Source organism: Sapajus apella, unplaced genomic scaffold (genome assembly GCF_009761245.1).
Source record: "Sapajus apella isolate SASKATOON/1434 unplaced genomic scaffold, GSC_monkey_1.0 scaffold29, whole genome shotgun sequence".
In the NCBI taxonomy this organism is placed as follows: Eukaryota; Metazoa; Chordata; class Mammalia; order Primates; family Cebidae; genus Sapajus; species Sapajus apella.
Genome location: NW_022436969.1, coordinates 23,671,825 through 23,699,799, shown reverse-complemented (window position 1 = coordinate 23,699,799; position 27,975 = coordinate 23,671,825). Strand labels below are relative to the sequence as shown.

Sequence of the window (27,975 nt, the reverse complement as noted above, 5' to 3'; positions counted from 1 at the left end):
AACTTGAAGGGAAGAAGTGAGGAGAGGTAGCTAAAATGAAGCAAGATTGTGTGACTTCTCACTTAAACCCTTTAATGGCTTCTTGTTGCTCACAATGTAAATTCAGCCCACAAGACCTCATGGCCTTTGCCTCTCACTTGATTTCCCCTGTCACTGTCCTCCCTCTTTTCCACCGTGTTGTGTTCTTGGAAGCTTGTGTGTCCATTCTCCCCTTAGGACCTTTGCAAATGTTGTTCTCTTTGTCTTGGCACAACTTTCCCCCTTCTCTTTCCTCTCTTGCTTAACTGCCTCCTACTCATCCCTGAAGTCTCACTTCCTTGGCAGGCCTTCCTGACCTGCCCATGCTGGGTATGAGCCCCTTGGCTTACTTCTCTAGCATCCCAAGACTTCCCCTTTCATAGCGGGAATTGGATGTCATACAGCAGCAAATGATGTCGGGAACACGATTTGCATTAAGCAAACCACTATCGAAAGTAACACAAGTTGGGTAGGAAAAAAATGTTTAAGGTGGCTTTCTGCTTTGTTTATCACAACAATGGGTGATGTTTCTGATAATGTTTGCGAAGAGTTCTGCTTTTTTTTTGGTAATGCTAATTGAGCTGGGAAAAGAAAGGCTTTGCTCTTGAGCAAAAACTGAATACAACTAAAAGCTGGACTTGCTTAGTGGTAGGAGAACTTGATACCTTATTGAAATTCTTGCAGGTAAAATGAATTTAGTATTTTGAGTCTGAAACTATCTGGTCTCTTACTCCTTTTTGCTCCTTTTGAACAGTGTCTTTTATTTCATGACTTTGATAATAGGAGGTTTCTTAGAAATGAATTCTCGGATTGAAGCAGAACAGACTCTGTTAGTCTGAGTTTGTATTTTTACCACCTCTTCAGAGTTTCATGAAGGCAGTGCCAGTGCTTTACATAGTATCAGGTGCTTAGTAAGCCCTTGATAAATATGTGTTGATTTCTTAGGAGGAAAGAGCAACTTGATATATTTATGTGATTGCAGGGATGAACCTAAAGAGAGAGGTGGAGGTTGAAATAGAAGGGATGATTGTTGGTGCCAGAAATCTTCTAGGAAAGCAAGAGTCAATGGGACCAAGAGCGCAAAGGTGGAAGAATTGATTGTGAAAGAGTGCTGGCCAGGCAGTGGCTCATCCCTGTAATCCCAGCGCTTTAGGAGGCTGAGGTGGGAAGATCACTTGAGGTTAGGAGGTTAGGGCTGCAGTGAGCCAGAATCGTGCCACTGTGCTGCAGACTAGGTGACAGAGTGAGGTCTTGTCTCTAAAACAAGAACCACACAATGAAGGGTAAAGGTAGAAAAGTTTAATTTGGTCTGATTGTATGAGGTTAATTCTGATTTTCTCAGCAGTGTTCATGATTGCTTCTTGCCTTTCATTTCGTCACTGCTGATTACTGTCTGCATCAGGCTGGGCTTTGAGAAAGGCAGAGAGAAGGAATGGCATCTGTGAGCCTGCTGAAGAAAAGAGTAAAACTGGAGAATCACAAAAGCCATGTTATGGGATGTTTCTAAGAAGCGATGGCTCAGAAGGAATTTGGTTTATTTATTTTTAAATTGCTTTCTTTTTTAAAGATGGGATCTCTTGCCGAGTCTGGAGTACAGTGGTGCGGTTATAGCTCACTGCAACCTCGAACTCCTGGGCTCACGTGAGCCTCTCAGCTCACCCTCTTGGAATTTGGTTGATGAATCAGGATTTATAAACAATGGAACTCCTGACTGATCATTTTTCCTTTTTATGTATTTATTTTTAAGATACAGTCTTGATCTGTGACCCAGGCTCGATTGCAGTGGTGCGATCTTGGCTCACTGCAACCTCTGCCTCCCGGGTTCAAGCAATTCTCTTGCCTCAGCCTCCCGAGTAGCTGGGATTACAGGCACCCACCAGCATGCGCTGCTAATTTTTGTATTTTTAGTAGAGATGGGGTTTCACCGTGTTGGCCAGGCTGGCCTTGAACTCCTGACCTCAGATGATCCATCAGCCTCGGCCTCCCAAAGTGCTGGGATTACAGGCATGAGCCGCCGTGCCTGGCCACACATTTTTCTTTTTCTTTCTTTCTTTTTTTTGAGACTGGGTCTCACTTTGTCACCCAATCTGGAGTGCAGTGGTGCGGTCTCAGCTCACTACAGTCTCGACCTCTTGTGCTGTAGACATCCTCCTGCCTCAGCCACCCAAATAGCTGGGCCTGGCTAATTTTTTTTGGATTTTTTGTAGAGACAGGGTTTTACCATCTTGCCCAGGCTGTTTTTGAACTGTTGAGTTCAAGCAATCTGTCTACCTCAGCCTCCCACCATTTTAGGATTACAGGCATGAGCCACTGCACCTGGTCAATTTTTTTTCTTTTATTAGAAATTCATAGTTCAACTATTGTTAGAGAACAGTTTTTACCATTTGTGAGTCAGCTAATTTTTAGAAGTCAGATATCAAATGCATGGTGTTCTTCTCATACTTACAGTGGGGCAGCCAGTTAGGCAGGTGAATCAAACTCTCTTTCTAAAACACTTTCCTTGCCTACTAGTTATGCATTCTTCTGCCTGCCGTCTAATCTTAGTGTTTTTACATGGTTACACAAACTCTTTGAATTCCCTTGAAGATTGGCTGCTCTGTCACAATTTGGAGTCTTCACATGTTGGATATATTCCATGCCTACTGTGTCTATTTGGGAAATATCTTCACGTCTAGACTCTAGTCTCCTTGGGCAAAGTTATATGCTCCTCCTTCTCTCATTTCTTAGTTCTCTATATTCTTTTATTAGAATATGAACCACATTGTTTTGTAACTGTCTACTTGTCTGTGTAGCTCCTTGAGGGTGGTCTTCTTTTTCCTTTGTTTTCCCACCATCTACTTATGGGACCTGAAACATGATAGATGCTCAGTAAATGTTCGCTAAACACAGGAAAACTGCTCCCTTTTAAAATGTCAGCACCTGAGTTTATTCCAAACCCCTAATTTATGGCTGAGGAAACACTGGGCCAATAGTGTTGTGACTTACCTAATGTTACAACATCTGTTAGTGACACAACTGGGACCCAAATCTAGTACTTCTGATTCTCATTTCAGCACTGCCCAAATTTATCCACGTGACTGCTTACATTGCTTTGTTTTTATGATCTATTTGAGATCAGTGGCACAGAGGGAATCATCTTAATTTTGATAGCTAGGAGGGAATGGATGTGTTATAATAGGTAGGGTCATTTTGAGACTTGAGGCCTTTAAAACAGTATCTGGGATTCAGAGATCAATCACACTTGTTTGCAAATCTACTGATATCTATAATTACAGAAATCCAGATAGTTGCATTTGTCCCCTAGCTTTTCTAGTTGCCTCTTGTTTGATTTTTTAATTTTAACCAGAATCTTTTTTTTTTTGAGGAAGGGTCTCACTCTGTCACCCAGGTTGGAGTGCAGAAGCTCGATCTCGGCTCACTGCAACCTTTGCCTCCCAGGTTCAAGCAGTTCTCCTGCCTCAGCCTCCTGAGGATTATAGGCGTGTGCCACCACGCCAGACTAATTTTTGTAGTTTTTGTAGAGACGGGGTTTCGCCATGTTTGCCAGGCTAGTCTCGAACTTCTGACGTCGTGATCTACCTGCCTCGGCCTCCTAAAGTGTGCTGGGATTACAGGCATGAGCCACCATGCCCAGCTGTTTGGCTAATTTTTTATCTTTTGTAGAGACGGGTTGTCACCATGTTGCCCAGGCTGGTCTTGAACTCCTGGGCTAAAGTGATCCTCCCATCCCGCCTTCTCATAGTACTGTACTAGGGAACCGCAGTACTTGGCCAAGAAGAATCTTAAAAGCCCTTTTTTACTTTTTCCAAATCGTTACTATGCAGAGAATTCCTCATTTCCAGTTGGAGAACCGTTACAGCTCTCTCAGTCTCCTGCTGTTCTTTTAGCTGCGTCATCTTTTTCCTCTTACCTGCCCACTCTTTTCTCACTTTCTTTCCTTTGGTCCTTAAAATAGTCTGGGTAAACCAGAGAGATGGACAGATAAGGTCTGGGTAAGCGAAATTAAAATTAACATAAGTGTGCTCTTCACTTTCTCGAATAAATGTTATGTATGATTTGTTTCCTTTGGAAATCCTCATCTAGATTCTCTACTCTGTTTATTAACTGTGTTGTAGTTCCACTTAATGCCCTGTTAAGGTAGTTTTTTCTTAACGGAAAGCTGTTAAGAGTCAGAGGATATTTAAACCAACTAATAAACTGGAACTTTTAAAAATATCCTCCTTACTTTGGATAAAAGTGATTAGCCATATACTAAATCCTAAATCAGTTTACCATATAAAATTTAAGACAGCAATTGATAACTGAGGAAGAGATACAGTTCCACAGGCTAACTTTAAAGAATTATGAGTGCTGATTCTCCTGAGTAGAAGAAAACTAAACTTCTGTTATATTCTTTTTTTTTTTCCTTGAGACGGAGTCTCACTGTGTCACCCAGGCTGGAGTGCAGTGGCGTGATCTCGGCTCACTGCAGCCTCGCCTCCCAGGTTCAAGTGATTCTCCTGCCTCAGCCTCCCAAGTAGCTGGGACTACAGGTGCGTGCCACTACGCCTGGCTAATTTTTGTATTTTTAATAGAGATGGGGTTTTGCCATGTTGGCCAAGCCAGTCTCAAACTCCTGACTGACCTTAGGTGATCCACCCACCTCGGCCTCCCAAAGTGCTGGGAGGCATGAGCCACTGAGTCCGGCCTGTTATATTCTTAATTGAAATAACATTGTCTTGCAGTGTCATTGTCTGAAATAGCTTTAAAAAATGAATGTAATGCCTTTTTAAATGTATTTAAATGTAGTGCCTATTTAATGTTCTTTATATGTCACAGTTGTACTAATGGTTCAGGAAGTTGTTTTGACTTAACAGTGAAATCCTTGCTTTTAAAGATCATAGACCTCATGAGACACCTTTAAGGTGAAACTTGTTTATGAGAGAAATGTCCACACAAATATAATCCCCCAAACTTACCATGTGGTTTTAATAGGTTCATAGGCCTACCTGGTGATCCCCAGGATAAAAAGTTGTGGTCGGTAAACTGATTTCAGGGGCTGGGCTGGTGGCTCACTCCTGTAATCCCAACACTGTCTCGAAACAAAGAAACTGATTCAAGGTTGGATACTTTTATCTATGGATTTCTTTTTCAACATGGTATAGATTTATGTGTCATTTTTTTTTTTTCCTTTTCAAACAAAAGGAATGGAGGAAGGGAATGCAATGAGTAACTTTTCAAATGCAGTACTTCTGATTTAATATGCCCCTTGTTCTCTATCAGTTTCATTTGGTTCATGTCACTGATCAAATATTTATAACCTTTTCTCAAACTGCTGTCATTCCCCTAAAGAAAATCTGATACTGAATTATTTTATTTCTTCTTTCACTATATTTGAACAGTTTCATACTCTGAAAGCTATCAATTCCTCTTTACGGTTTCCTTATAGTACTTGAAGGAATTCTTTCTGTGGTTTGAGGTAAGGCTACAGGATTCCTAGAGTTTGTACCCTTCTAGTCTCAGTAAAGGACCTGTTATGCCAGGATAGCCCTGGAAAGTTGGAGTAACTTTGTAATAGTGGGAACTGCTTCTGTTCTGATTTATGGGTTTTTTTTTTTTTTTTTTTTGAGAGAGTGTCTTGCTCTTGTCCAGGCTGCTAGAATGCTATGGTGCAATTTCTGCTCACTGCAACTTCTGCCTCCCGAGTTCAAGCTATTCTCCTGCCGCAGCCTCCTGAGTAGCTGGGATTACAGGCGTGCACCACCACACATGGTTAATTTTTGTATTTTTAGTAGAGATGGGGTTTCTCCATATTGGCCAGGCTGGTCTCGAACTTCCTGACTTCAAGTGATCTGCCCGCCTCGGCCTCCCAGAGTGCTGGGATTACAGGCATGAGCCACTGCGCCCAACCTACCTCATTCTTTATACTATGATAAAGTCCTGGTTGGGCAATAATCTAAACATAAAAGAAATGAAACCATAAAATATATAAGAAAACAATGGAGAAAACTTTTTGTAATCAACAGAATGAAAAAGAATTTTTTATGCCATGTCACAGAAACCTAGAGAAAAAAGGCTTAAGTGTGATTTTATAAAAATTCAAATTTTTGACATGAAAACCTTTATAGGTCAAAAGATAAATTTTTAAATATTTGCAATATATGACAAAAACTGAACTTCCTTAATATGTAAAGAGCTCCTACATACCAAAAAGAGAACGGAAATACAAATGGCTTTTAAAAACAAGAAAAACTGTTCACCTTCACAATAATAACAGAATTGCAAATTATAGTCCTATCAGACAAAGAGCAAAATGTTTGTTAATAGGGTAGGTGAAGCTCAGGCACTTTCTTACATGATTGGTGACAGTATATATACATTGATATAATTTCTTTGAAAGGTTATTCATAGCAGCATTATTTATAATAGGTAAAACCTAGAAATAACCTATATGTGCGTTATAGATGACTGGCTAAGTAATGAATACTGTTCAATTTTTTTTTTTGAGATAAAGTTTCACTCTTGTTGCCCAGGCTGGAGCGCAATGGTGCAGTCTCAGCTCACTGCAGCCTCTGCGTCCTGGGATCAAGTGATTCTTCTGCCTCAGCCTCCCAAGTAGCTGGGATTACAGGTGCCCGTGACCACGCCTGGCTAATTTTTGTATATTTAGTAGAGATCAAGTTTTACCACATTGACCAGGCTGGTCTTGAACCTCTCATTTCAGGTGATCCACTCGCCTCGGCCTCCCAAAATGCTAGGATTACAGGTGTGAGCCAATGCACTCAGCCCTCAGTTGTTAAAAAGAACTCATAATCTGTATGGAAGTATTTTTAGTACATACTAAGTGAAAAAGCAAAGTGCAAAACAGTATGCTAATATCTGTTTGCGAGGGTGGGATGGATATGTGGATGGAGGAAGGCAGGCTGGCTTATACATGGAGAAGAGTATCTCTCAGAAAATATACAAGACACTGGTTACAGTTATCACCTAAGGGAAAGGACTGAGGGAAAAGAGAAGGTGACTTTTTCACTCTATACCCTTTTGTACAGTTTAATTTTTGCCATGTCCATGTAATCTATATATGCATATGAGCATCTGCATATACATATATATATAAATATAAATTAAAAATATATAGGTGCTAAAGTTAAGTACTGGATTCCTATCTGGATATGCTACCTAACTGCTGTATAATCTTGGAAGCTGAGTCTGTTTTCTCATTTGTAACCACCTCTTAGATAACACACATAAAAGCACATAGCATATGCCTGATACACAGTAGGGTTCAGTGACAGTGAGCTATTTTATTTTCCAAACTCTCTTCCTCAAAGAGAGCTTCTCAAAAATAATAATAATAATAATAATTGTGATGAAGAAAAGAACTTTTCACCAGGGATCTTCTCTCCCCAACCAGTGTCAGGCATATTAAAGGCTATAAGTTAAGTGGTTACTATCCTAAAGTAATGGTGTTTCAAAGTATGCAAGATACTTCATACTTCACTGTTCTTTTCTCAGCATCTTTATAGAGAGTATATGCACAAACATCTGACTAACAACAGAAAGTGAACACTTTCCATCATGTAATTTAGGATTCACTTAGAGATCTAAAGTATAAAGAAAGAAACTTAGGTATGTTATCCCATAAGTAGAAACTCTTTTTTAAATTTGGGATTATCTTAAGGTCCTACCTTATAAAATTATAAAATTAATAGAAGATTATTTTCCAATTTCCTAAGTTCTTGTTTGCTACTACATTGTAATAGTTAAAGGGAGAATATGGTGCAACAATGTAATGTTTTCTGTATGCCATACATAGAACAAAGCTATGTATGAAATACTAAAAATATTATTTGACATTATTTAATAAAATATTGTTAACTGTTTCACCCTAATAATGATGGAAATTGTTACAGTAATACAGATTTTTAAAATAAAAACTTCAAGGCTAGACGCCACGGCTCACAACTGTAATACTAGCACTTTGGAAGGCTGAAGCAGGCTGATTGCTTGAGACCAGGAATTTGAGACCAATCTAAGTAACACAGCAAATAGAAATAAAAAATTAGGCAGGCGTGGTGGTGCACCTTCAGTCCCAGCTACTTGGGAGGCTGAGGTGGGAGGATCTCTTGAGCCCCTGAAGTCAAAGCTGCAGTGAGTCGTGATCATGCCACTGCATTCCAGCCTCAGCAACAAGGCAAGACCTTGTCTCAAAAATATAAATAAAATAAAATTAAAAATTTATTTATTTATTTGAGACAGAGTCTTGCTCTGTCCCCCAGGCTGGAGTGCAGTGGCACGTTCTCGGCTCACCACATTCTCTGCCTACTGGGTTCAAGCGATTCTCCTATCTCAACCTCCCTGGTAGCTGGGATTACAGGTGCATACCACTGCGTCCAGCTAATTTTTGTATTTTTAGTAGAGATGGGGTTTCGCCATGTTGGCCAGGCTGGTCTCTAACTCCTGACCTCCTGCTTCGGCCTCCCAGAGTGCTGGTGTTATAGGTGAGAGCCACCAAGCCCAAAGGACTAAAATTCAGAATGTGAACCTTTGTTTTATAGCTTCATTTGTTAAAACATAAATCAGGGCCAGACGTGGTGGCTCATGACTGTAATCCCAACACTTTGGGAGGCCAAGGTGGCCAGATCACCTGAGGGTTGGGGGGTGGTGGGAGAATGGTATCAGGATGAAACTGTTCTACCTTAGATCATCAGGCATTAGATTCTTATAGGATCTTGCTTCCCTCACATGTGCGGTTCACAGTAGGGTGCGGGTTCCTGTGAGAATCTAATGCTGCCCCTAATCTGAGAGGAGGGAGAGGTCAGGCGGTAATGCTCACTCACCCACCTCTGGTCACGTCCTGCTGTGCAGCCCACCTGCCAGGGATCCCTGTTTTAATGATTGATTCATGTTAGGGCATGTGTCAAAACTGCATACCTTTATCTTGAAGATTAGTATGCCACCATCTGAATATAGACATTTTGTTTATTCATCTGTTGATAGGCCTTTAATTTTTTCCACTTTTTGGCTATTATGAAAAATACTGCAATGAACATTGACATACAAGTATCTGTTTGAGTCCCTGTTTTCAATTTATTTATTTTTTTGAAATGGAGTTTCGTTCTTGTTCCCCAGGCTGGAGTGCAGTGGTGCTATATCAGCTCACCACAAACTCTGCTTCCCAGGTTCAAGCAATTCTCCTGCCTCAGCCTCCCAAGTAGCTGGGATTACAGGCGTGTGCCACCACGCCCGGCTAATTTTATATTTTTAGTAGAGATGGGGGTTTCTCCATGTTGGTCAGGCTGGTCTTGAACTCCTGACCTCAGATGATCCACCTGCCTTGGCCTCCCAAAGTGCTGGGATTACATGCATGACCCATTGTGGCTGGCCTGCTTTTCAATTTTTTTTTAAAGCTATAGACCTAGAAGTGGAATTGCTGGATAATATGCTACAGTAATTCCAGGTTTAGTTTTTTGAGGAACCATCCAACTATTTTCCATGGCAGCTGCACCATTTTACATTCCCACTAGCAATGTGTGAGGTTCTGATTTCTCCACTTCTTAACATTTGTTATTTTCCACTTTTTTTTTTTTTTGACTATAATTATACTAGTAGGTATGAAGTGGTATCTCATTGTGGTTTAGATTTGCAACGACTAAATGCAAATGACTAAAGATGTTGAACACTTTTTTCATATGTATTTTGGCCATTTGTATATCTCCTTTGGAGAAATGTGTATTCGTATCCTTTGCCCAATTTTTGTGTTGAATTGTAGGAATTTTTTATATATATTCCAGGTTAATTTCTTGTCAGGTATATGATTTGCAGATGTTTTCTCCTATCAGTTTTCTTTTTACATGCTTGATACAGTCATTTGGTAAATAAACGTTTTTACTTTTGATAAAGCCATATATCTGTTTTTCTTTTGTTGCCTGTGCTTTTTGGTGTCATATTTTAGAAACCATTGCAAAATCCAAATACATGAAGATTTTCAATCTCTCTGTTTTCTTCTAAGAATTTTATAGTTTTAGCTCTTACATTTAGGTCTGTTGGTTAATTTTTAGTTAATTTTGGTATATAGGATAAAGTAGGGGTCCATTTTCATTTTTTTGCTTGTGGATGTCCAATTTTCTTAGCATCATTTGTTGGAAAAAAACTGTTCTTTTCCAATTGAATACTCTTGGCCCCCTTATTGAAAATAAGTTTACTGTAGAATGGAGAATTTTTCTGGACTGTATTCTGTCCCACTGAACTAGATGTTTTTATGCCATTACAGTGCATTTTGATTACTGCAGCTGTGTAGTAAGCTTTGAAATTGGGAAATCAGGAAGTGTGAGTCGTCTTTTTTTTTTTTTTTTTAAGATGGGGTTTCACCATGATGGCCAGTCTGGTCTTGAACTCCTGACCTCAGGTAATCCACCCACCTTGGCCGCCCAAAGTGCTAGGATTACAGGCGTGAGCCACCGCACCCAGCCGAGTCTTCTAACTTTGTTATTACTTTTCAAGATTGACTATTCAGGGTTCGTTGAAATTGAAATTCCATATAAAATTTTAGGATGGCTTTTCCACTTCTGCAAATTGTCATTGGGATTTTGATTGAGATCACATTGAACTGGCATATTGCTTTGGATAGTATTACCCTTTTTTTTTTTTTGAGAAAGAGTTTTGTTCTTGTTGCCCAGGCTGGAGTCCAATGGCGTGATCTCGGCTCACTGCAACCTCTGCCTTCTGGGTTCAAGCGATTCTCCTGCCTCAGCCTCCCGAGCAGCTGGGATTACAGGCATGCGCCACCACACCTGGCTAATTTTGTATTTTTAGTAGAGATGGCGTTTCTCCGTGTTGGTCAGACTGGTCTCGAACTCCTGACCTCAAATAATCTACCCACTTCAGCCTCCCAAAGTGCGGGGATTACAGGCGGGAGCCACCACACCAGGCTAGTATTAACCTTCTTAACAGTATGAAATCTTAAAATCCATGAACATGGGCTGTCTTTATTTAGCTTGTCTTTAATTTCTTTTAGCAATGTTTATAATTTTCGATGTGTAAGCCTTTTGTCTCCTTGGTTAAGTTTATTCACCACTATTTTATTCTTTTCAATACTATTTAAAATAGGATTGCTTTATTATTTATTATTATTGTTTTGAGACAGGGTCTCACTCTGTTGCCCAGGCTGGAGTATAGTGGTATGATCTTGGCTTACTGCAACCTCTGCTTCCCAGGCTCAGGCCATTCTTCCACCTCACCCTCCCGAGTAGTTGGGACCACAGGCACAAGCTACTTCTTTTTTTTATTTTTTAAAGAAAATAAGATTTCCCAATGTTGCCCAGGCTGGTTTTGAATTCCTGAGCTCAAAGTGATCTGGCCACCTTGGCCTCCCAAAGTGCTAGGATTACAGGATTGCCTTGTTAATTATTTCTTTTGTATTGTTGATTGCTAGTATACAGAAGTGTACTGTGTGTGTTGATTTTGTATTTTGTGACTTTGCTGGATTTGTTTATTAGCTCTAACAATTTTTTGTGAATTCTTTAGGGTTTTTTATATATAAGATTATATCATTTTGAGTAGAGATAGTTTAACATCTTTTTTTTTTTTTCCAATTTAGATGCTTATTTTTTTCCTTTGCCTAATTGCTCAGGCTAGAACATGTAGAATGTGTTGAATAATAGTGAAATAGGCATTCTTGTCTTATTTTTAACTAGTTAATATTTTTTAAAATAAAATATATCATTTTTTAAATAATCCGTTATCCATTTCTTACCCTATTTACAATACTATCTTTCTAATTTACAGTATTCCTATATGTGAATTGGGTGAATTAAGCATGAACAATTGTCTGCATAATCTGTTCTTTCTCCACTTATTAACCTTCATTTCTTGGCATTTCCTTCCCTTGTACACAAGTCTGTGTTGCTTGTAGTTGTAACACCTATTATTCCTTCTTTCTTTCTTTTTTTTTCTTTGAGACACGTCTCGCTTCATCGCGAAGGCTGGAGTGCAGTTGCGCAGTCTGGGCTCACTGCAACCTGCGCCTCCCAGGTTCAAGCAATTCTCCTGCCTCAGCCTCCCCAGTAGATGGGATTATAGGCACATATCACCATGCCTGGGTAATTATTTTTGTGTTTTTAGTAGTGACGAGGTTTCGCCATATTGACCAGGCTGGTCTGGAACTCTTGACCTCAAGTGATCTGCCACCTTGGCCTCCTAAAGTGCTGGGATTACAGGCGTGAGCCACTGCGCCTGGCCCCTTCCTTCATTTTTTTTTAAACGTGCTTTCACATCTTTGTGTCTGCACAGCTGTATTTTTTTTTGAGACAAGAGCCTCACTCTGTAGCCCAGGCTGTAGTGCAGTGGCGTGATCTCAGCTCACTGCAACCTCCGCCTCCCAGGTTCAAGCAGTTCTCCCGAATAGCTGGGATTACAGGCACACACCACTATGCCCAGTTAATTTTTGTTATTTTTAGTAGAGACGGAGCTTCACCATGTTGGCCAGGCTGGTCTTGAACTCCCGACCTCATGATCTACCTGCCTTGGCCTCCCAAAGTGCTGGGATTACAGACGTGAGCCACCATGCCTGGCTGCACAGCCGTTTTATCTGTGGCCCTCCTTTCCCTGCTTGTTGATATGACACACTCCTGCCCAAGCTTCAAGCCCGTTCATACACTGCGCCTTTCACTCCCCCAGGCACAAATAAATCCTCCTTCTGTGTCTCCTTTAAATATGAACATACTTTTTCCATGGCACGTATTAGAGTGACTCCTTAGATGTCTCAGGGAAAAATCTGAAGTTTGCTTTTTTAAAAAAAGAAAGGAAAAGTTGTTAGGCATAATTATACAAATAGCAGTAAAAATTGACAGCAAGAAAGGCGATAGAAAACTATGACAAATGAAGATGATGGCTTATGCCTGTAATCCCAGCACTTTGGGAGGCTGAGGCAGGCAGATCACCTGAGATCAGGAGTTCGAGACTAGCCTGGCCAGTATGGAGAAACTGCTTCTCTACTAAAACTATAAAAATTAGGTAGGCGTGGTGGTACACGCTTGTAATCCCAGCTGGTTGGGAGGCTGAGGCAGAAGAATTCGCTTGAATTCAGGAGGCGGAGGCTGTAGTGAGCTGAGATCATGCCACTGCACTCCAGTCTGGGTGACAGAGTGAGACCCCGTCTCAAAAAAAAAAAAAAAAAAGAAAAAACTATGACAAATGGGTATAATTTCCCAGAACTATTAAAGTCTTTTAATCACACGCACTAGAAGCTTTTGTTGTTGTTGTTGTGTTCTAATTTATCATTGCAGTGACCAAAGCACAGTGGTAATAATAAGCCTGCGTGATTAATTGCTTGACACTTAGAAGAGGGTTGTTCCCACATATTTGAGACTTAAGGAATTTTGATAGTGAACAGTGTAAGTACCCACACAGTTGTGGGTAAATAACTGATATATGCATTCACTTTCTGTAAAGATGACCAAACATACGTTGTTAGACATGAAAAATTCACCCCAAGATCCCTGGGAGCATGCAAAATAGTATGAGATTGAGAAAGCTATAATTCAGGTTTCCAAATGCAAGATCAGGTAGAGAAAAGGAAAGAAAAGAAACTGAGAACAGTAAAGAGTTTTTAAAGTTACAACACACAATTGTTAAAATAGAAAATTCAGCACCAACTAATACTGAGGTGGCTTGAGAAAAATCTCTCAGAACTCAGGAAAAAGGTGTGAGAAATGATCGTTAGGAGAGAGCACTTCCCCAAGTTCGTGGTAGGAGTTCCTGAAAGGGAACAGAGGAGACTGAAGTGAAACTCTATTAAGTGACCAGGAAGACTCAGATGGAGAAACTAACCCAGTTCCAACAAAGAGCTGGCACATATCTTTAGCGTATTTTTTTTTTTTTAAGTCAGCCTAGAAAGTTTAAGGTACATCTGAAAGAGTAAGCAGTACAGAAAAATCTTGACAGGATCTGAAGACCAAAAAAAGTACTGATACTGTTGAGTGTGAGGCAAAATCTCACTTTGAGCCTTTCTTAAGAAATATTGGCAAAATATGCTCTTGATTCAGGAGTTCTATTTTTATTTCATTTCATTATTTATTTATTTTTTGAGACAGGGTCACTGCTTACTGCAGCCTTGACGTCCTGGGCTCAAGTGATTCTCCCACCTTTGCCTTGCAAGTAGCTGGGACTGCAGGCACACCACCACACTTTGCTATTTAAAAAATTCTTTTTTTCTTTGTAGATATGTGGTTTCAGCATGTTTTTGTGGTAGTAGACTTGACTAATTTTCCTTTTGGCTCATCAATAGAGTCCTAACAGTGAGTATATATTAACTTATTAAAAGGTAAAGAAATTGTAGACAGTCTCACACAGATTAAAAAAAAAAAAAAAAAGATGAGGGGTGAAGGTATCAGAAATTCAGTGGGCTTCCAGGAAAACAAAGAAAAAAAATGGTAAAGATACTCGTTTCTTTCCAAGCAAGTCACACATAAAAACTCAAAGCACTCGGTGGCCTCGTAGAGATGAAGAGACAGCTCTTGAACAATCCCCTGAGGCTTAAATTAATGTGTGATGAAAAGGTCAAATGATATTTCATATATTTTTGTTTTCGGAGACAGATGTAATGAGTTTCAGAAATAGTTCTATGAAAATATAAATATTTTGTACATTAAAAAATATCAATTATTTGGAACCTTTACTTTTTTCTCTTTTTCTTTTTTTTTAGACAGGATCTCACTCTGTCACCCAGGTTAGAATGCAGTGGAGTGATCACAGCTCACTGCATCCTCAACCTTCCAGGCTTGGGTGATCCTCTTGCCCCAGCCTTCCAAGTAGCTAGGACTATAGGTGTACACCACCACGCCTGGCTAGTTTTTGTATTTTTTGTAGAGGCGGGAGTTTCGCCATGTTGGCCAGACTGGTCTTAGACTCCTGGGCTCAAGCAGTCCTCCCACCTTGGCCTCCCAGAGTGTTGGGATCACAGGTATGAGCCACCACACCTGGTCACATAATTATTATTATTTTCTTGTCCATGCCAGTATGTTAGGTTGAAAATAAGTACTTCATTGTTAGGCATTTCATTGATTGAACAACACATCAATTTTGAGTTCTTGATTTTTTTCAATTTTGAGATATATTTCACATACCTAAAGGATACAGTTTAGTGGTTTTTAGTGTATTCATAGCTGCGCAACTAAATCTTAATTTTAGAATATATTCAAAACCCAAAGGAGAGATTGGGTACATATAGTTATGTCCTATTCTCACCTCCATCCCAACCTCAGACAACCACTTATCTACTTTCCATCTCCAGAAGAAGAGTTGCCTCTTCTGGCCATTTTTCATGAACGGACTCATACCATGTGTAGTCTTTTGTGTCTGGTTTCTTTAACTTAGCGTAATATTTTAAAGTTTCATCTGTGTTGTATATATCATTACTTCATTTCTTCTTATAAGTTAGTAAGATTCCATTCTATAGATATATACCAAATTTTGTTTATCCGTTTACCAGTTGATGGACAGGTGATTGTTTTACTTTTAGCTATTATTAATAGTGCTACTATGAGCATATGTGTACAAGTTTTTGTGTGAACATATGTATTCATTTTTCTTGGGTATGTGCCTTGGAGTAGAATAGCTAGTTCATAGGTTAACTCTTTGTTTAGCACTTGCTTTTCTAAAGTGGCTACATCATTTTAACCTTTAGTTTTTTGTTTTTTGGTTTTTTTGGGGGTGGGATGGGGCTGTAATGCAGTGGCGTGATCTCAACTCACTGCAACCTCCACCTCCTGGGTTCAGGTGATTCTTGTGCCTCCGCTTCCCGAGTAGCTGGGACTACAGGCACGTGCCATGATGCCCAGCTAACTTTATATTTTAGTAGAGACGGGGTTTTACCATGTTGCCCAGGCTGGTCTTGAAATCCTGAGCTCAGGCAGTCTGCTCGCCTCAGCTTCCCAAAGTGCTAGGATTAAGGCGTGGGCCACTGCACCCGGCCATTAACCTTTAGTTATTTGGGGCATATGTTATAAATATAATAGATAAAATGCACAAATTATAAGCATAGAGCTCAGTGAATCCTTAAAATGTATATATCTGTGTAATCACCACCCAAGTCAAAATATAAACATAATCCCAAAATTAGTCAAGTCTGCTACCGAAGAAGGCTGCCTCATTCCCTTTCCTAGAGGTAACCACTATTCTGACGTCTGTCACCATTTAATAATTTTGCTGCTTGTTCATATCAATGGAAATTTCAAGTGTGTTCTCTTTTGTGTCTGGCTGCTTTTTTCCCCACAGTATGTCTGTGAAATCTATCCTTGTTGCTGCATGGAACAGTAGGCTTAGTCTTTTTTTTTTTTTTTTTTTTCCCCCAATGTGACATGATTTTTTCATGAAGGCCTTTTCTAGATTTCTCAGGTGTTTTTTTTTTTTTTTTTGAGGCAGGGTCTTTGTTGCCCGGGCTGTAGTGCGGTGCCATAGTTTTGGCTCATTGCAGCCTCTGCCTCCTGGGCTCAAGCGATGCTCTCACCACAGCCTCCAGAGTAGCTGGGTTAACAGATGTGAGCCAGCCACCATGCCCTGCCCTGTAATATTACATTGTGTGACTCTTCTACAGTTTATCCATGTTCATGCACATTTGGAGTTTTTCTTCTGGTTCTAGTATTATGCATAAATATAAATGTGTTTTTCTTCATGGACTTATGCATTCTTTTTTTCTTAGAAATACCCAGGAGTGTAATTGCTGCGTCATGTAGTAGACATGTTTAGCTTTAGTACTGAGCATTGCTTGTTTGAAGTCTTGTACCTTCTAGTGAGGGAATAAAACACTCATGAGGCATACCTTCCTGGACCAGTTTCTTCTTCCTCCTCCCACCTCCTCCCTCCCTCCCTCCTTCCCTCCTTCTTTTCCGTCCCTCCCCCCTCCTCTTCCTTGCTTATCTCCTTCCCCCTCCTCCCTCCTTTCACCCCTTTCCTTCTCCTCCTTTTTTCTTTATTTTCTCTTGGTCCCACACTTTTTTTTTTTTTTTTAAAGTCAGAATCATGCTGTGTTGCCCAGGCTGGTGTACAGTGGCATGATCATGGCTTACTGCAGCTTTGGCCTTCTGGGCTCAAGTGACCCTCCCACTTCAGCCTCCCAAGTAGCTGGGACCACAGATGGTGCACCACCATCCCTTGCTAATTTTTAAGTAGAGATAGGAGTCTCTCTGTGTTGCCCAGACTGACTCAAGTGATTCTCCCGCCTCAGCCTCCTGAAGTATTGGGATTACAGGCATGACTCACAGCGCCTGGCCTCAGCTTCTTTAAAGACCATCCTATAACACCAAGTTACTTTGAGGATTCCATGAATGTCTGCTTAAAGATGACCTTCTGAATTCTGTGACTTTTACGAAAGGCTTGTTGCAATGAAGAAGTATGGTGATGACTTTTATGTGAAGTATACTTTTGGAATTTCTTAAGCAGAAGTCCTAAGACTTTTGAGAATTCATCAATTTAAATAGTAGGGTTTAGGCACAGTTACTCCTTATGAAATGAAGAGTAGCTGGATGAATAGAAAAGTCTTACTCTTACATTTCAATTCAGCATTATTTGAGCCCAGCAAAATTACTTCTATAGTAGAGTCCGTTTAGTTCCTTATTTCAAGCGATATATATATATATATATATATATATATATATATATATGTGCATATAGATGTATGTATATGCATATATATATCAAAATAAATTTCAAGAGGGATTAAATATTATATGAAAATATTAGGAGGCAAAGTAGTAGGAGAAAGTAAACACATTGAGAGTAGGTATGTTCAGAATTTAAAGTCTTTGGGCCTGGAGATAAGCTATAAGGCCATTGATGAGAATGGACCATTTCATAATGTTCTGAAAATTAGACTACTTTGGAAAAAGAGGTGGTGTGTGGTCTTAATGTAGGCAATGCACATGTGTGTATAAATTGCAAATACAGTTAAGGAGCTAAGTGGATTTTTCCTACCAAATAACATGTATTAATAATAGCTCAGTTCCGTTTACTGATTTGTTATTCCTTTGTTTATGTCATATATTATCCTTCCAAGAGGTTGTGAGTTAATGCTACTACCAATTTGGTATGAGGGCCTGTTACTAAAATAGCTGCATGGGCCAGGCGTGGTGGCTTACGCCTGTAATCCCAGCACTTTGGGTGGCCGAGGTAGGCAGATCATCTATACTAAAATAGAGATGAAAAAGTAGAGATGAAACCCCATCTTTACTGAAAATACAAAAATTAGCCCAGTGTGGTGGTGTCTGCCTGTAATCCCAGCTACTCAGGAGACTGAGGCAGGAGAATCGCTTGAACGCCAGGGGTGGAGGTTGTAGTGAACCAAGATTGCGCCACTGCACCCTAGCCTGGGTGACAGAGCGAGACTCTGTCTCAAAAAAAAAAAGCTACATGATATTCAATTGGTTGTACCACGATTTATTCAACCAGCCTTTTGTCATTAGACATGTAGTTTATTTAAAGCCTTTCAACATTGTAAATAACTGTAAAAGAAATCTTTGTACTATGAGTTGCCTACATTTTGGATCATTGCCACTAAGAAAGAAATGTCTAGTGACTCAATTATTCCTTGCTCTTTTTGAGCAAAAATCGTATTACAAATAATTAGATTTAAAATTTTTGGTTAAATTATACTTTAAAGCAAAGATCCTTGCCATTTAGATCTAGTTTTGATTAAAGGTGTGCTTTGGTATTAAATAACAGTGGTTCTCATCTGTGTGTTGTTCAGGGATATGTTTGTGATGGATTTTTGCTGGTGAAGGACATTTGGCAATGTCTGGAGAGATTTTTGGTTGTTACAGATACAGGGAGGGGTGCCGCTAATATCTAGTGAGTAGAGGCCAGGGATGCTGCTGCCAAACATCCTGCAATACACACGACAGCCCCCCTACCCTCCCACTGAAAATAGCTAGCCTAAAATGTCAGTAGTGTTGAGGCTGAGAAACCTTGGATTAACAGGTTTCACTGCTGATGGGAAACATTCTTTTTTTTTGTTTTAGACAGGGCCTCATTCTATAGCTCAGGCTGGAGTGCAGTGGCAGGATCCTGGCTCACTGCGGTCTTGAACTCCTGGGTTCGAGCAATTCTGCTTCTGCCTCCCAAGAAGCTGGGATTACACGTGCACATTGTCATGCCTGGCTAATTAAGAAACTTTTTGTAAAGCTGGGGTTTCACTATGTTGCTCAGGCTGACCTCCTAGCCCTAAGTGATCCTTCCACTTGGGCCCCCCAAAGCAGATCTCCCAAAGATCTGCCCAGACGGAAACATTCTTGATGTAGTATTTATGGCTACTGTTCATGGAATTTCTCTGCAATAAAAGGGGAAAGTTTTAGCACCAGAACATAAGTAGAACTGACTTTGCCTTATGTGATAGACCTAGCGAATAGCTCAACTGTCTACTTTCCGAATGCCATTTAGACAGAGATCATATATTTTATTGTTTATGCAATGTGCTTATAAAATTATTTATTTAATTTATTTTTTTGAGATGGAGTCTCACTGTGTCACCAGGCTAGAGTGCAGTGATGCAATCTCAGCTCACTGCAACCTCCACCTCCTGGGTTCAAGCAATCCTTCTGCTTAGCCTCCCAAGCAGCTGAGACTACAGGTGTGCACGACCACGCCTGGCTAATTTTTATATTTTTAGTAGAGATGTGGTTTCATCACGTTGGCCAGGATGTTCTTGGTCTCCTGACCTCATGATCATCCGCCTGCCTCGGCCTCCCAGTGCTGGGATTACAGGTGTTAGCCACCGTGCCTAGCTAAAATTTTTTATTTTTGTGTCTTGGGTATTCCTGAAAATGCCTCATCAGTGTCAGATCTGGTTGTTGAGATTTGGTTATGCTGTGTATATTAGAGATGTGATTTAGCTACTTGGGAAAAAAAATTAATCAGTAGCTGATTTAACAAAATAGGAGTTTATGTTTCTCATATGATAATGAATTCTGGAGAGGGGCTGTTACTGTGGCTCCTTGATGCCACTCAGGACCCAATGCTGGTATTTCTGCTTAGCTTTCCTCTGAATGTGCATTTTACCTTGTTCTCACTGGATGGCTCCTGCCTATTCCCACCCCTAACCCCCTACAGCAAAACCTATGTTCCAGGCAGGCAGCAGTTGGAAGAGCAAAGGTACCTGGAGCCAGTCCTCTTTGTCAACATTTTCCTGCAGCCCAACCCAGTAGTTTCTGCTTATTCCCATTGGCCAGACTGTCACAGGACCATAGAGGCTCGAGAAAATAGATTTTCACTTGGGCTCACTGTGGTCAGAAAACAAAAGCAGATACCTTCAGAAAGAAAGAAAGGATATTGACTGGGGCTGGGTGCTGTGGCTCATGCCTATAATCCCAGCACCTTGGGAGGCTGAGGTGGGCAGATCACTTAAGATCAGGAGTTCGAGACCAGCCTGGCCAACACAGTGAAACCCCGTCCCTACTAGAAATATAGAAATTTGCCTGGCATGGTGGTGCATGCCGGTAATTCTAGCTACCTGGGCGGCTGAGGTAGGAGAATCTCTTGAACCTGGGAGGCGGAGGTTGCAGTATAAGCTAAGATTGTGCTGCTGCACTCCAGCCTGGGAAACAGAGTGAGACTCAGCCTCAAAAAAAAAAAAAAAAAAGAAAGAAAGAAAGGATATTGGAATAAACAGCTAATATGCACCTCTGGGAGCTGCTTTTTGAAATATTGGTTCTTCTAAGTTCACTGAAATTTTTTTATAAAGTAAATAGAACAAATGATTAATATTGGAGATTTGAAAGAATAGACTCACTGCAAGAGATCTTCTTATTAGCTGAGAAAATAAAATGTATTTATGTTGTGAATGTATTTCTTAACCCCAAGAACTTGGCTGTTATATTGTGTTTTGTAAATTTTAAATCTCCCTACCACTATGCTGGGGACCCTACCCTCTTTTGTATAGTGCATACAAAGAAGTGTGTTTCTCTAGGCTAAAAATAGGAATCTGCACCTGACAGATGACCGTGAGTGTGGAAAATGGGTGTGTGTTATCACAGAAGTGGAAGAAGGGAAGGGAGTCCAACCTTCTTTGCCTGTCGTTTTAAGCCTCACCTCCCCGCAAATCAGTATCTTTCCTATACCCTAGTAATGGCCAATAGATTTTTTTAAAAATCCCATTTGCAGTAGCAGCAAAGCCTATTGTTTCTGACAACAAACCTTTATGATACATTTATGCTAACCTTTAGCATACCTTTCTGAAGAAAACTACAAAGTTAATTGAAATATCATGAACTACAGGGCAATTGGGGAGAATAAACAGGGGACAACTTGCCTTGTAGATATATTGATAGATTACAAAGATGTAGTAACTAAAATTTGATACTGTCTCAAGGGCAAGCAAATGCAGGCAGATCACTGGAGCCCAGGCGTTTGAGACCAGCCTGGGCAAAAAGTGACACCTTGTCTCTATAAAAACAAAAAAAACAAAATGGCACCTAACTTTTAAAATGCTTTTTCTTACATGTGACAGTGTGAGCAAAAGCACAATCTACTTTTTACTGTTAAAGCATGCTTTTCTTTTGTTTGTTTTTTGTAACACTTCTGTTTTTACTTGAATTCTTGGAACACTGTTTCCTGGGAGATCAAACCTGGCCATAATGGATACATCAGTAGTGAGAGCATAGTGTGGACATAGCCTTACAGAATGTCTTCCACACTGAAATGCAGAAAACCTGAAAGCACCTAGGATGAGCCTCAGGCCTGCTGGTTGTTGCAGTGGTGCCATCTCGGCCCACTGCAGCCTCTGCTTCCTGAATTTAAGCGATTCTCATGCCTCAGCTTCCCAAGTAGCAGGGATTATAGGCACTTGCCGCTACACCTGGCTCATTTTTGTGTTTTGTTTTTGTGTTTTTGTTTTTGTTTTTTTTTGAGACGGAGTCTTGCTCTGTCACCCAGACTGGAGTACAGTGGTGCAATCTCAACTCACTGCAACCTCCGCCTCCCGGGTTCAAGCAGTTCTCTGCCTCAGCCTCCCAAGTAGCTGGGATCACAGGCATCTGCCACCACATGTGGCTAATTTTTGTATTTTTAGTGGAGATGGGATTTCACCATCTTGGCCAAGCTGGTCTTGAACTCTTGACCTTGTGATCCACCTGCCTCAGCCTACCAAAGTGCTGGGATTACAGGCATGAGCCACCGTGCCCAGCCTAATTTTTATATTTTTAATAGAGCTGGGGTTTCACAACGTTGACCAGGCTGGTCTCGAACTCCTGACCTCAGGTGATCCGCCCACCTGGCCTCACAAAGTGTTGGGATTACAGGTGTGAGCCACCATGCCCGGCCTGTTACTGAACATTTATGGCTCTAGAAATAATTTATTTTGAAGGAGAAGTAATGACAAACATGATAGAAATAATATTTGAGGATATTTCTGAGTTCAAAATGAAGTAACAAGTAGCAGGAAGATGAAGAAATAAATTTTTTAAAGGTATAACCCCAAAATTTAGGTAGATGTTATGAGTTTTAGTCAAAATTTGAATATGATGTGGCTGATCATAGATACCTCCCTTGCATTGATTCTGCTTCATAAAGTGTTTGATACTTGCTTGTAGGTGTTGAATAGAGCCTAATTAGCAGTAAATAAACAGATGTAGAGCACAGACTGGCATATGAAGGACCTTGGGTCAATCCTGGAGGCTGTGGGACCTTTGGATTTTTTAACTTCTGAAAGTCTTGCATCCCTCACAGATAAAATGGGGAAGAAAATGTTTCCATTAGTATTGTGAGGGTTAAATGAGGTGATGTAGAGAATGTGCTGTGCATAGTACTTGGCGTATCATAAGTCCTTAATGTTATTTTACACTGGCTGGGAAGATATGCTTTGCTGTGGAAAATTGAAGAGGGATATTAAAATATATTTTTGTTATTTTAAGGAAATTCGAAATGAGTCCCATGACTATCCTCATAGAGTGGCCAAGTTTCCAGAAAACAGAAATCGAAACAGATACAGAGATGTAAGCCCATGTAAGTACTTATGGGTTTGTGTGCATGTGTATTTTTTGGTTTGTTTTAGCAGGCAGGATGTAGTGAAAAGGAGGGCTTGGGGTCATTGTTGATAAATCCAGTAATTTTTTCCTATTTACATGATACACATTATTTAAAAAGAATTTAAAGGTTTAGAGTAGTAGAAGGAAAAATAATGGGTAATTATTTCATCCTTTAAACATAGGCACCATTAATTTTTATGTATTTCCCACCAATCGGTTTTTCTTATGCACAATTTTTCTTTAAAATAATTGTAATTATATATGTGTATATAGTATCCATATATATTTCCTTTTCATCTTACTACATGGCCTTTGTAAGTATTACTTAAAATAGTTATTGGTGTAGTTTGGTTTTTTCCTTCCCCAAGTTACAAGAGTAGTATGTAGTCACTGTAGAAAACTTACAAAAAATAGAAAAGCATAAGGAACAAACTTATTTAAAAATAAATCGTAACTTGGGTTTATATTCTTTGGAGTTCTTAAAAATAAACATTTTAAATTGAAAATTAGAACCTTTGACATACTCATTTGTAGCTTTTAGCAGTACATTGTAAACATTTTCTTACTATAAACACAATTTTTAATTGCTTTGACAGTGGCTTTGGGTATACCATTCTTTTACATAAGTTCCCTTGCGGTTGGACATTTAGATTAGGATGTAAATAATACATTTACACTGGCTGGGAGGATGTATTTTGCTGTGGAAAATTGAAGAGGTATATTAAAATATATTTTTGTTATTTTAAGGAAATTTGAAATGAGTCCCATAACTATCCTCATAGAGTGGCCACACACACCCACACACACACATACGCTTGTGTGCACAATTATAATATTAGAGTTCTTCGGTGTATTCATCATGCAGTGATTTTATTTTTCGTTCTGATTCATGCAGCTTATTCAGATATTAAATTGGGCTTCTTTTCTGCTTCAGCGTGTTTCCCTGTGTTTGATTTTAGTGGGCTAAACATAGGTTTTCTCTTAGGGCTCCTTGTTAGAAGGGACTTAAAAAACAGTATCAAATTGATCATGTGCTGGTTTTTGCTTGTTTCTGGTTGTTCCCTTGTTTTACCATCTCAGCTAGGCCGGTCTTGAATTCCTGACCACAAGTGATCCACCTGCCTTGGCCTCCCAAAATGCTGGGATTACAGGCATGAGCCAACATACCCGGCTGACAATTTTTTTTAAATTGCAATTGAGACACTTTATTTTAAAGTAAAATATTTGTAACTTAAGTTATCCTCAAGTATACACATGAATAAATCTCTTATGATTTGTCGCCTAAGCTTTTAGACTTAGGTTTTATACCTGCAGTTGAAGGCTGCAGGGAGACTCTGTTTAAAATGTGAGTATCAGGCCTCTCTCCATCATCATTGGGACCAGGCTCATCCTGTATGCCTTCTCATTGAAAAGCACTTAGCTGGCCAGGGGCGGTGGCTCACGCCTGTAATCCTAGCTCTTTGGGAGGCCGAGGTGGGCAGATCACAAGTTCAGGAGTTTGAGACCAGCCTGACCAACATGGTGAAACCCTGTCTCTACTAAAAATACAAAAATCAGCCGGGCGTGTTGGTGGGCACCTGTAATCCCAGCTGCTTGGGAGCCTGAGGCAGGAGAATTACTTGAACCTGGGAGGTGGAGGTTGCAGTGAGCTGATCGCATCATTGCACTCCAACCTGGGTGATCAAGACTCCTTTGTCTCAAAATAAAACAATAAAAAACAAAAAAGAAAAAACAAAAAAGCAAAGCACTTAGCCTTGAAAGAATGGAGCTTCCCTCTTGCTGGCCACACAGTGGGTGTCTTCTGTAGCTGTGCTTTGCTGGGAGCAGCCCTAAGTGCATGTTTTCCCTAGTGTTCTTCTTTGCCCCTTCCCTCCCCACACTTACCTCCCTAGTAAGTCATGTTCTCCGGATCTCTCAGATGGAGACTGCTCGTTCTTGCGTCCTATGTAACCACAGGATCTTCTAGTCTGAGCCAGTGCGCTTCAGCCTGCAAATGGCAATGATCTCTTCCAAGGCTTGTGCTGGCCCACACATCCCCATACCGCCCTAGAGCCTCTTCCTGACTTCAGTCACTCACTGTCTTTCTCCTTGCCCTCTCCTTCCCATCTCCCTTATTCTGGGTGACTTCATGTCTCTGAAAGAACTGTGACTCATTTCACTAGAGTTCCTAGACCTGTTCAGCTCCACTGACATTGACCTTTAGTCATCTTCACCCCTGAAATCTGAAACTCTGCTACCTCGAGGGCTACTTTCTGTCATTCCAGTTCCAGCTTTTGCTTGCTTATTCCCACTGTACCTACTCTTTGACTTCAGCAGAATCTTTTTGTTTGTTTGTTTGTAGAGACAGAGTCTCGCTCTCTTGCCTAGGCTGGAGTGTAGTGGCACGATCTCGGCTCACTGCAACCCCCGCCTCCTAGGTTCAAGCAATTCTCCTGCCTCAGCCTCCTGAGTAGCTGGGACTACAGGCACACGCCGCCCTGCCTGGCCTTTAGCAGGATCTTTAGTTGACTTTTTCATGTATTGTGAAGCTGGAAATGTATTAAAATTTTGATTAAAAAATGCAGTGTAGTATATTACTTCATCCTGTAACCTGTCTAATAACTTTCTTGCTGTTTTTATATTTAAAAAAGAATTCGGTGGACTTTTTAATTATACCACTTTGTGAAGCTCCAACTTTGGAAAAATTAGTACTCATCTTCTCTGCCCTTTGGGCAAATGAGCGTGTGCCTTGGGTGGACTCCAGTGTTAAATGGGCCTGGGGCTGCCTTGCTGTCCTCATGCCCTCATCAGCCCTACTGCTACTCTACTCTGGCTCTGCACCAAGTAAACCATCTCTCAGGGCCCCTCATCAATACTGTCCTGCCTTCAATTCTACAGAGAAACATTTTAAAAACCAGGAAACACCACCTCAGCTTCATGTTCTGTCACCTGGAAACTCACTTTCATTTGCGCCCATCCTTCCCTAAAGTCCCAGGAGAGAAGCCACCCCTCCCCCCGGCCTAGGCGAATCTTTTGTCCCCATTCTCCTCATGGGCTCTGTTCTTCGTCATCACCACTCTTCATCTGTTTTCAGCCTCTTTCTGTCTCATGACTTCTTCCCTTTTGTATAAATGTTGTTCGCTCTCTTTTGTCTCAACCCTTATATCTCACCCAGCCCCCGCTTCCTTTCTTACCTACATAGATAGGCATTTCTTACCTACACCTATTCACAGGTACACACAGGCTTAAAAGAATGCACTGTGTCATTTGTCTCTCCACCCTTCCCGCTATGCACGCTTCAGCCCATGCTTCTTCCCCAGCCTCCCCACTGAAACTTTTATTCTAAAGCACTGTAGCTCCTACTTGTCAAATGCAATGAGAGACTTTCTACCAATTTCCTTTCTCTTACTCCTCTGTGACTTTTGACATTATTCTCCTGCCTCAGCCTCCCAAGTGTCTGGGATCATAGGCATGCACCACCATACCCGGCTAATTTTTTTTGTAATTTTAGTAGAGACAGGGTTTCGCCATGTTGGCCAGGCTATTCTAGAACTCCTGACCTCAAGTGATTCATCCACCTTGGCCTCCCAAAGTTCTAGGATTACAGGCATGAGCCACTGAGCCCAGCTGACCGTGCCTTCTTCCCTAACCCCATAATTTTTCTGATTTTCCTCTTTGGTCCCCCTATTTTCAGGGCATCTCCTCCTCACTTTGGCTTTATTTCTTCAGGAATCTGTTTCTCTCTCCTCCTCACTGTAACACTTGGATGAATGATCTCATTTGCTGTGGGCTTAGTTTCCATCTCTTCTCTTGTAACACCGAATCTCATCGCAGTCTTGGTCTTTTCTATCTACAGGCCCATCTATGCAAGTCATCAACTCTGTCTGGGTGTCCTGTGGCCGCCTCAGACTCGGTGTGTTTGCACACTGAGTGAGCGTTCCTCCCTGACACATTTCACTGGTCTTAGCCCCAAACCTGCCTTTTCTCCTTTATTCCCCATGTTTGTAAGTGATGCCATTATTCACACATTTTTCGAAGCCAGAAACAGATTCTTCCCTCATCCAGCTCCCACGTCACTAAGTAATACTAATTTCCATTTCCATGATGGTTTTTTTTTTTTTTTTTTTTTTTTGAGACAGGGTCTTGATCTGTCACTCAAGCTAGAATTCAGTACCACAGTCTCAGCTCACTGCCACGTCTGCCTCCCAGGCTCAGGTGATCCTCCCATCTCAGCCTCATAAGTAGCTGGGACTACAGGTGCATGCCACCACCCTGAGCTAATTTTTTAAATTTTTTGTAGAGATGGAGTTTCGTCATGTTGCCCAGGCTGATCTTGAACTCCTGGACTCATGCAGTCCACCTGCCTCGACCTCCTGATGTGTTGGGATTACAGGTGTGAGCCATCGTGCCCAACCTGCAAAATGTATTTCAAATCCATTTTCTTCTCTGTTCACATTGGCTTGGTTCAGGCCCTATTATACTTTTCCTTGATCGTTATAATAGCCTCTAAACCAGTCTCTTTGTTTTCCTTCTGTTCCCGCTTAGTCCATTTTCATAGTATCCAGAGTAACCTTTGTATGATGCAAATCTGTTTTCCACTCCCCTCTCCAATAGTGCTGTACAATTTTTATTAAAAAGTTAAACTACTTTAGCATTATCATACTGGGCCTTTTGGGGACTGACCCCTTTGCACACCTCTCAAAATCTTTTCTAGCCATTTTCCTAGAAATTATTCATTGTAGTAAAACTGAACCACTTGGAGTTCTTCTAGCGTGACTGGTTTTTAACACCTCAGTGTCTTCAAGTAAGTCATTCCCTTTTTGAAATGTTCTTCCTGTCCTGTCTGACCCATATCAGTCAAAGTTCTCCTTCCGCAGATACTGGCTTAACAGCCTCTTTCCTGTGAGTGGTAATGTCATCCAATCGAGGTCGTGGTTCTCGTTCACTAAGTCCAGAGCGACTCAGGAATGGGTATTTTAAAAAAGCT

The 27,975-nt window shown here is 40.7% G+C and overlaps 1 protein-coding gene and 1 long non-coding RNA gene across 5 annotated transcripts in view; one reads left to right on the top strand and one right to left on the bottom strand.

Annotated features, from left to right (window-relative positions):
- The window catches only part of PTPN2 (protein tyrosine phosphatase non-receptor type 2), a 112,003-nt gene that overhangs the window by 4,204 nt on the left and 79,824 nt on the right, over positions 1-27,975 (top strand). For all 4 annotated transcript variants that reach the window (XR_004273487.1, XM_032293442.1, XM_032293440.1 and 1 more), the window contains exon 2: positions 22,896-22,986. Coding sequence is in view for 3 of the 4 variants with exons in the window: in XM_032293442.1 (XP_032149333.1) it covers positions 22,896-22,986 (91 nt within the window). In the remaining variant the exon portion in view is untranslated. The remainder of the gene's footprint in view (positions 1-22,895; positions 22,987-27,975) is intronic.
- On the bottom strand, positions 1,435-22,425 carry LOC116561571. The gene is made up of 3 exons (XR_004273489.1): positions 22,415-22,425; positions 9,164-9,166; positions 1,435-1,521 (listed from the first exon to the last, which is right to left on the bottom strand). It is a non-coding gene; the product is annotated as an uncharacterized LOC116561571 (long non-coding RNA).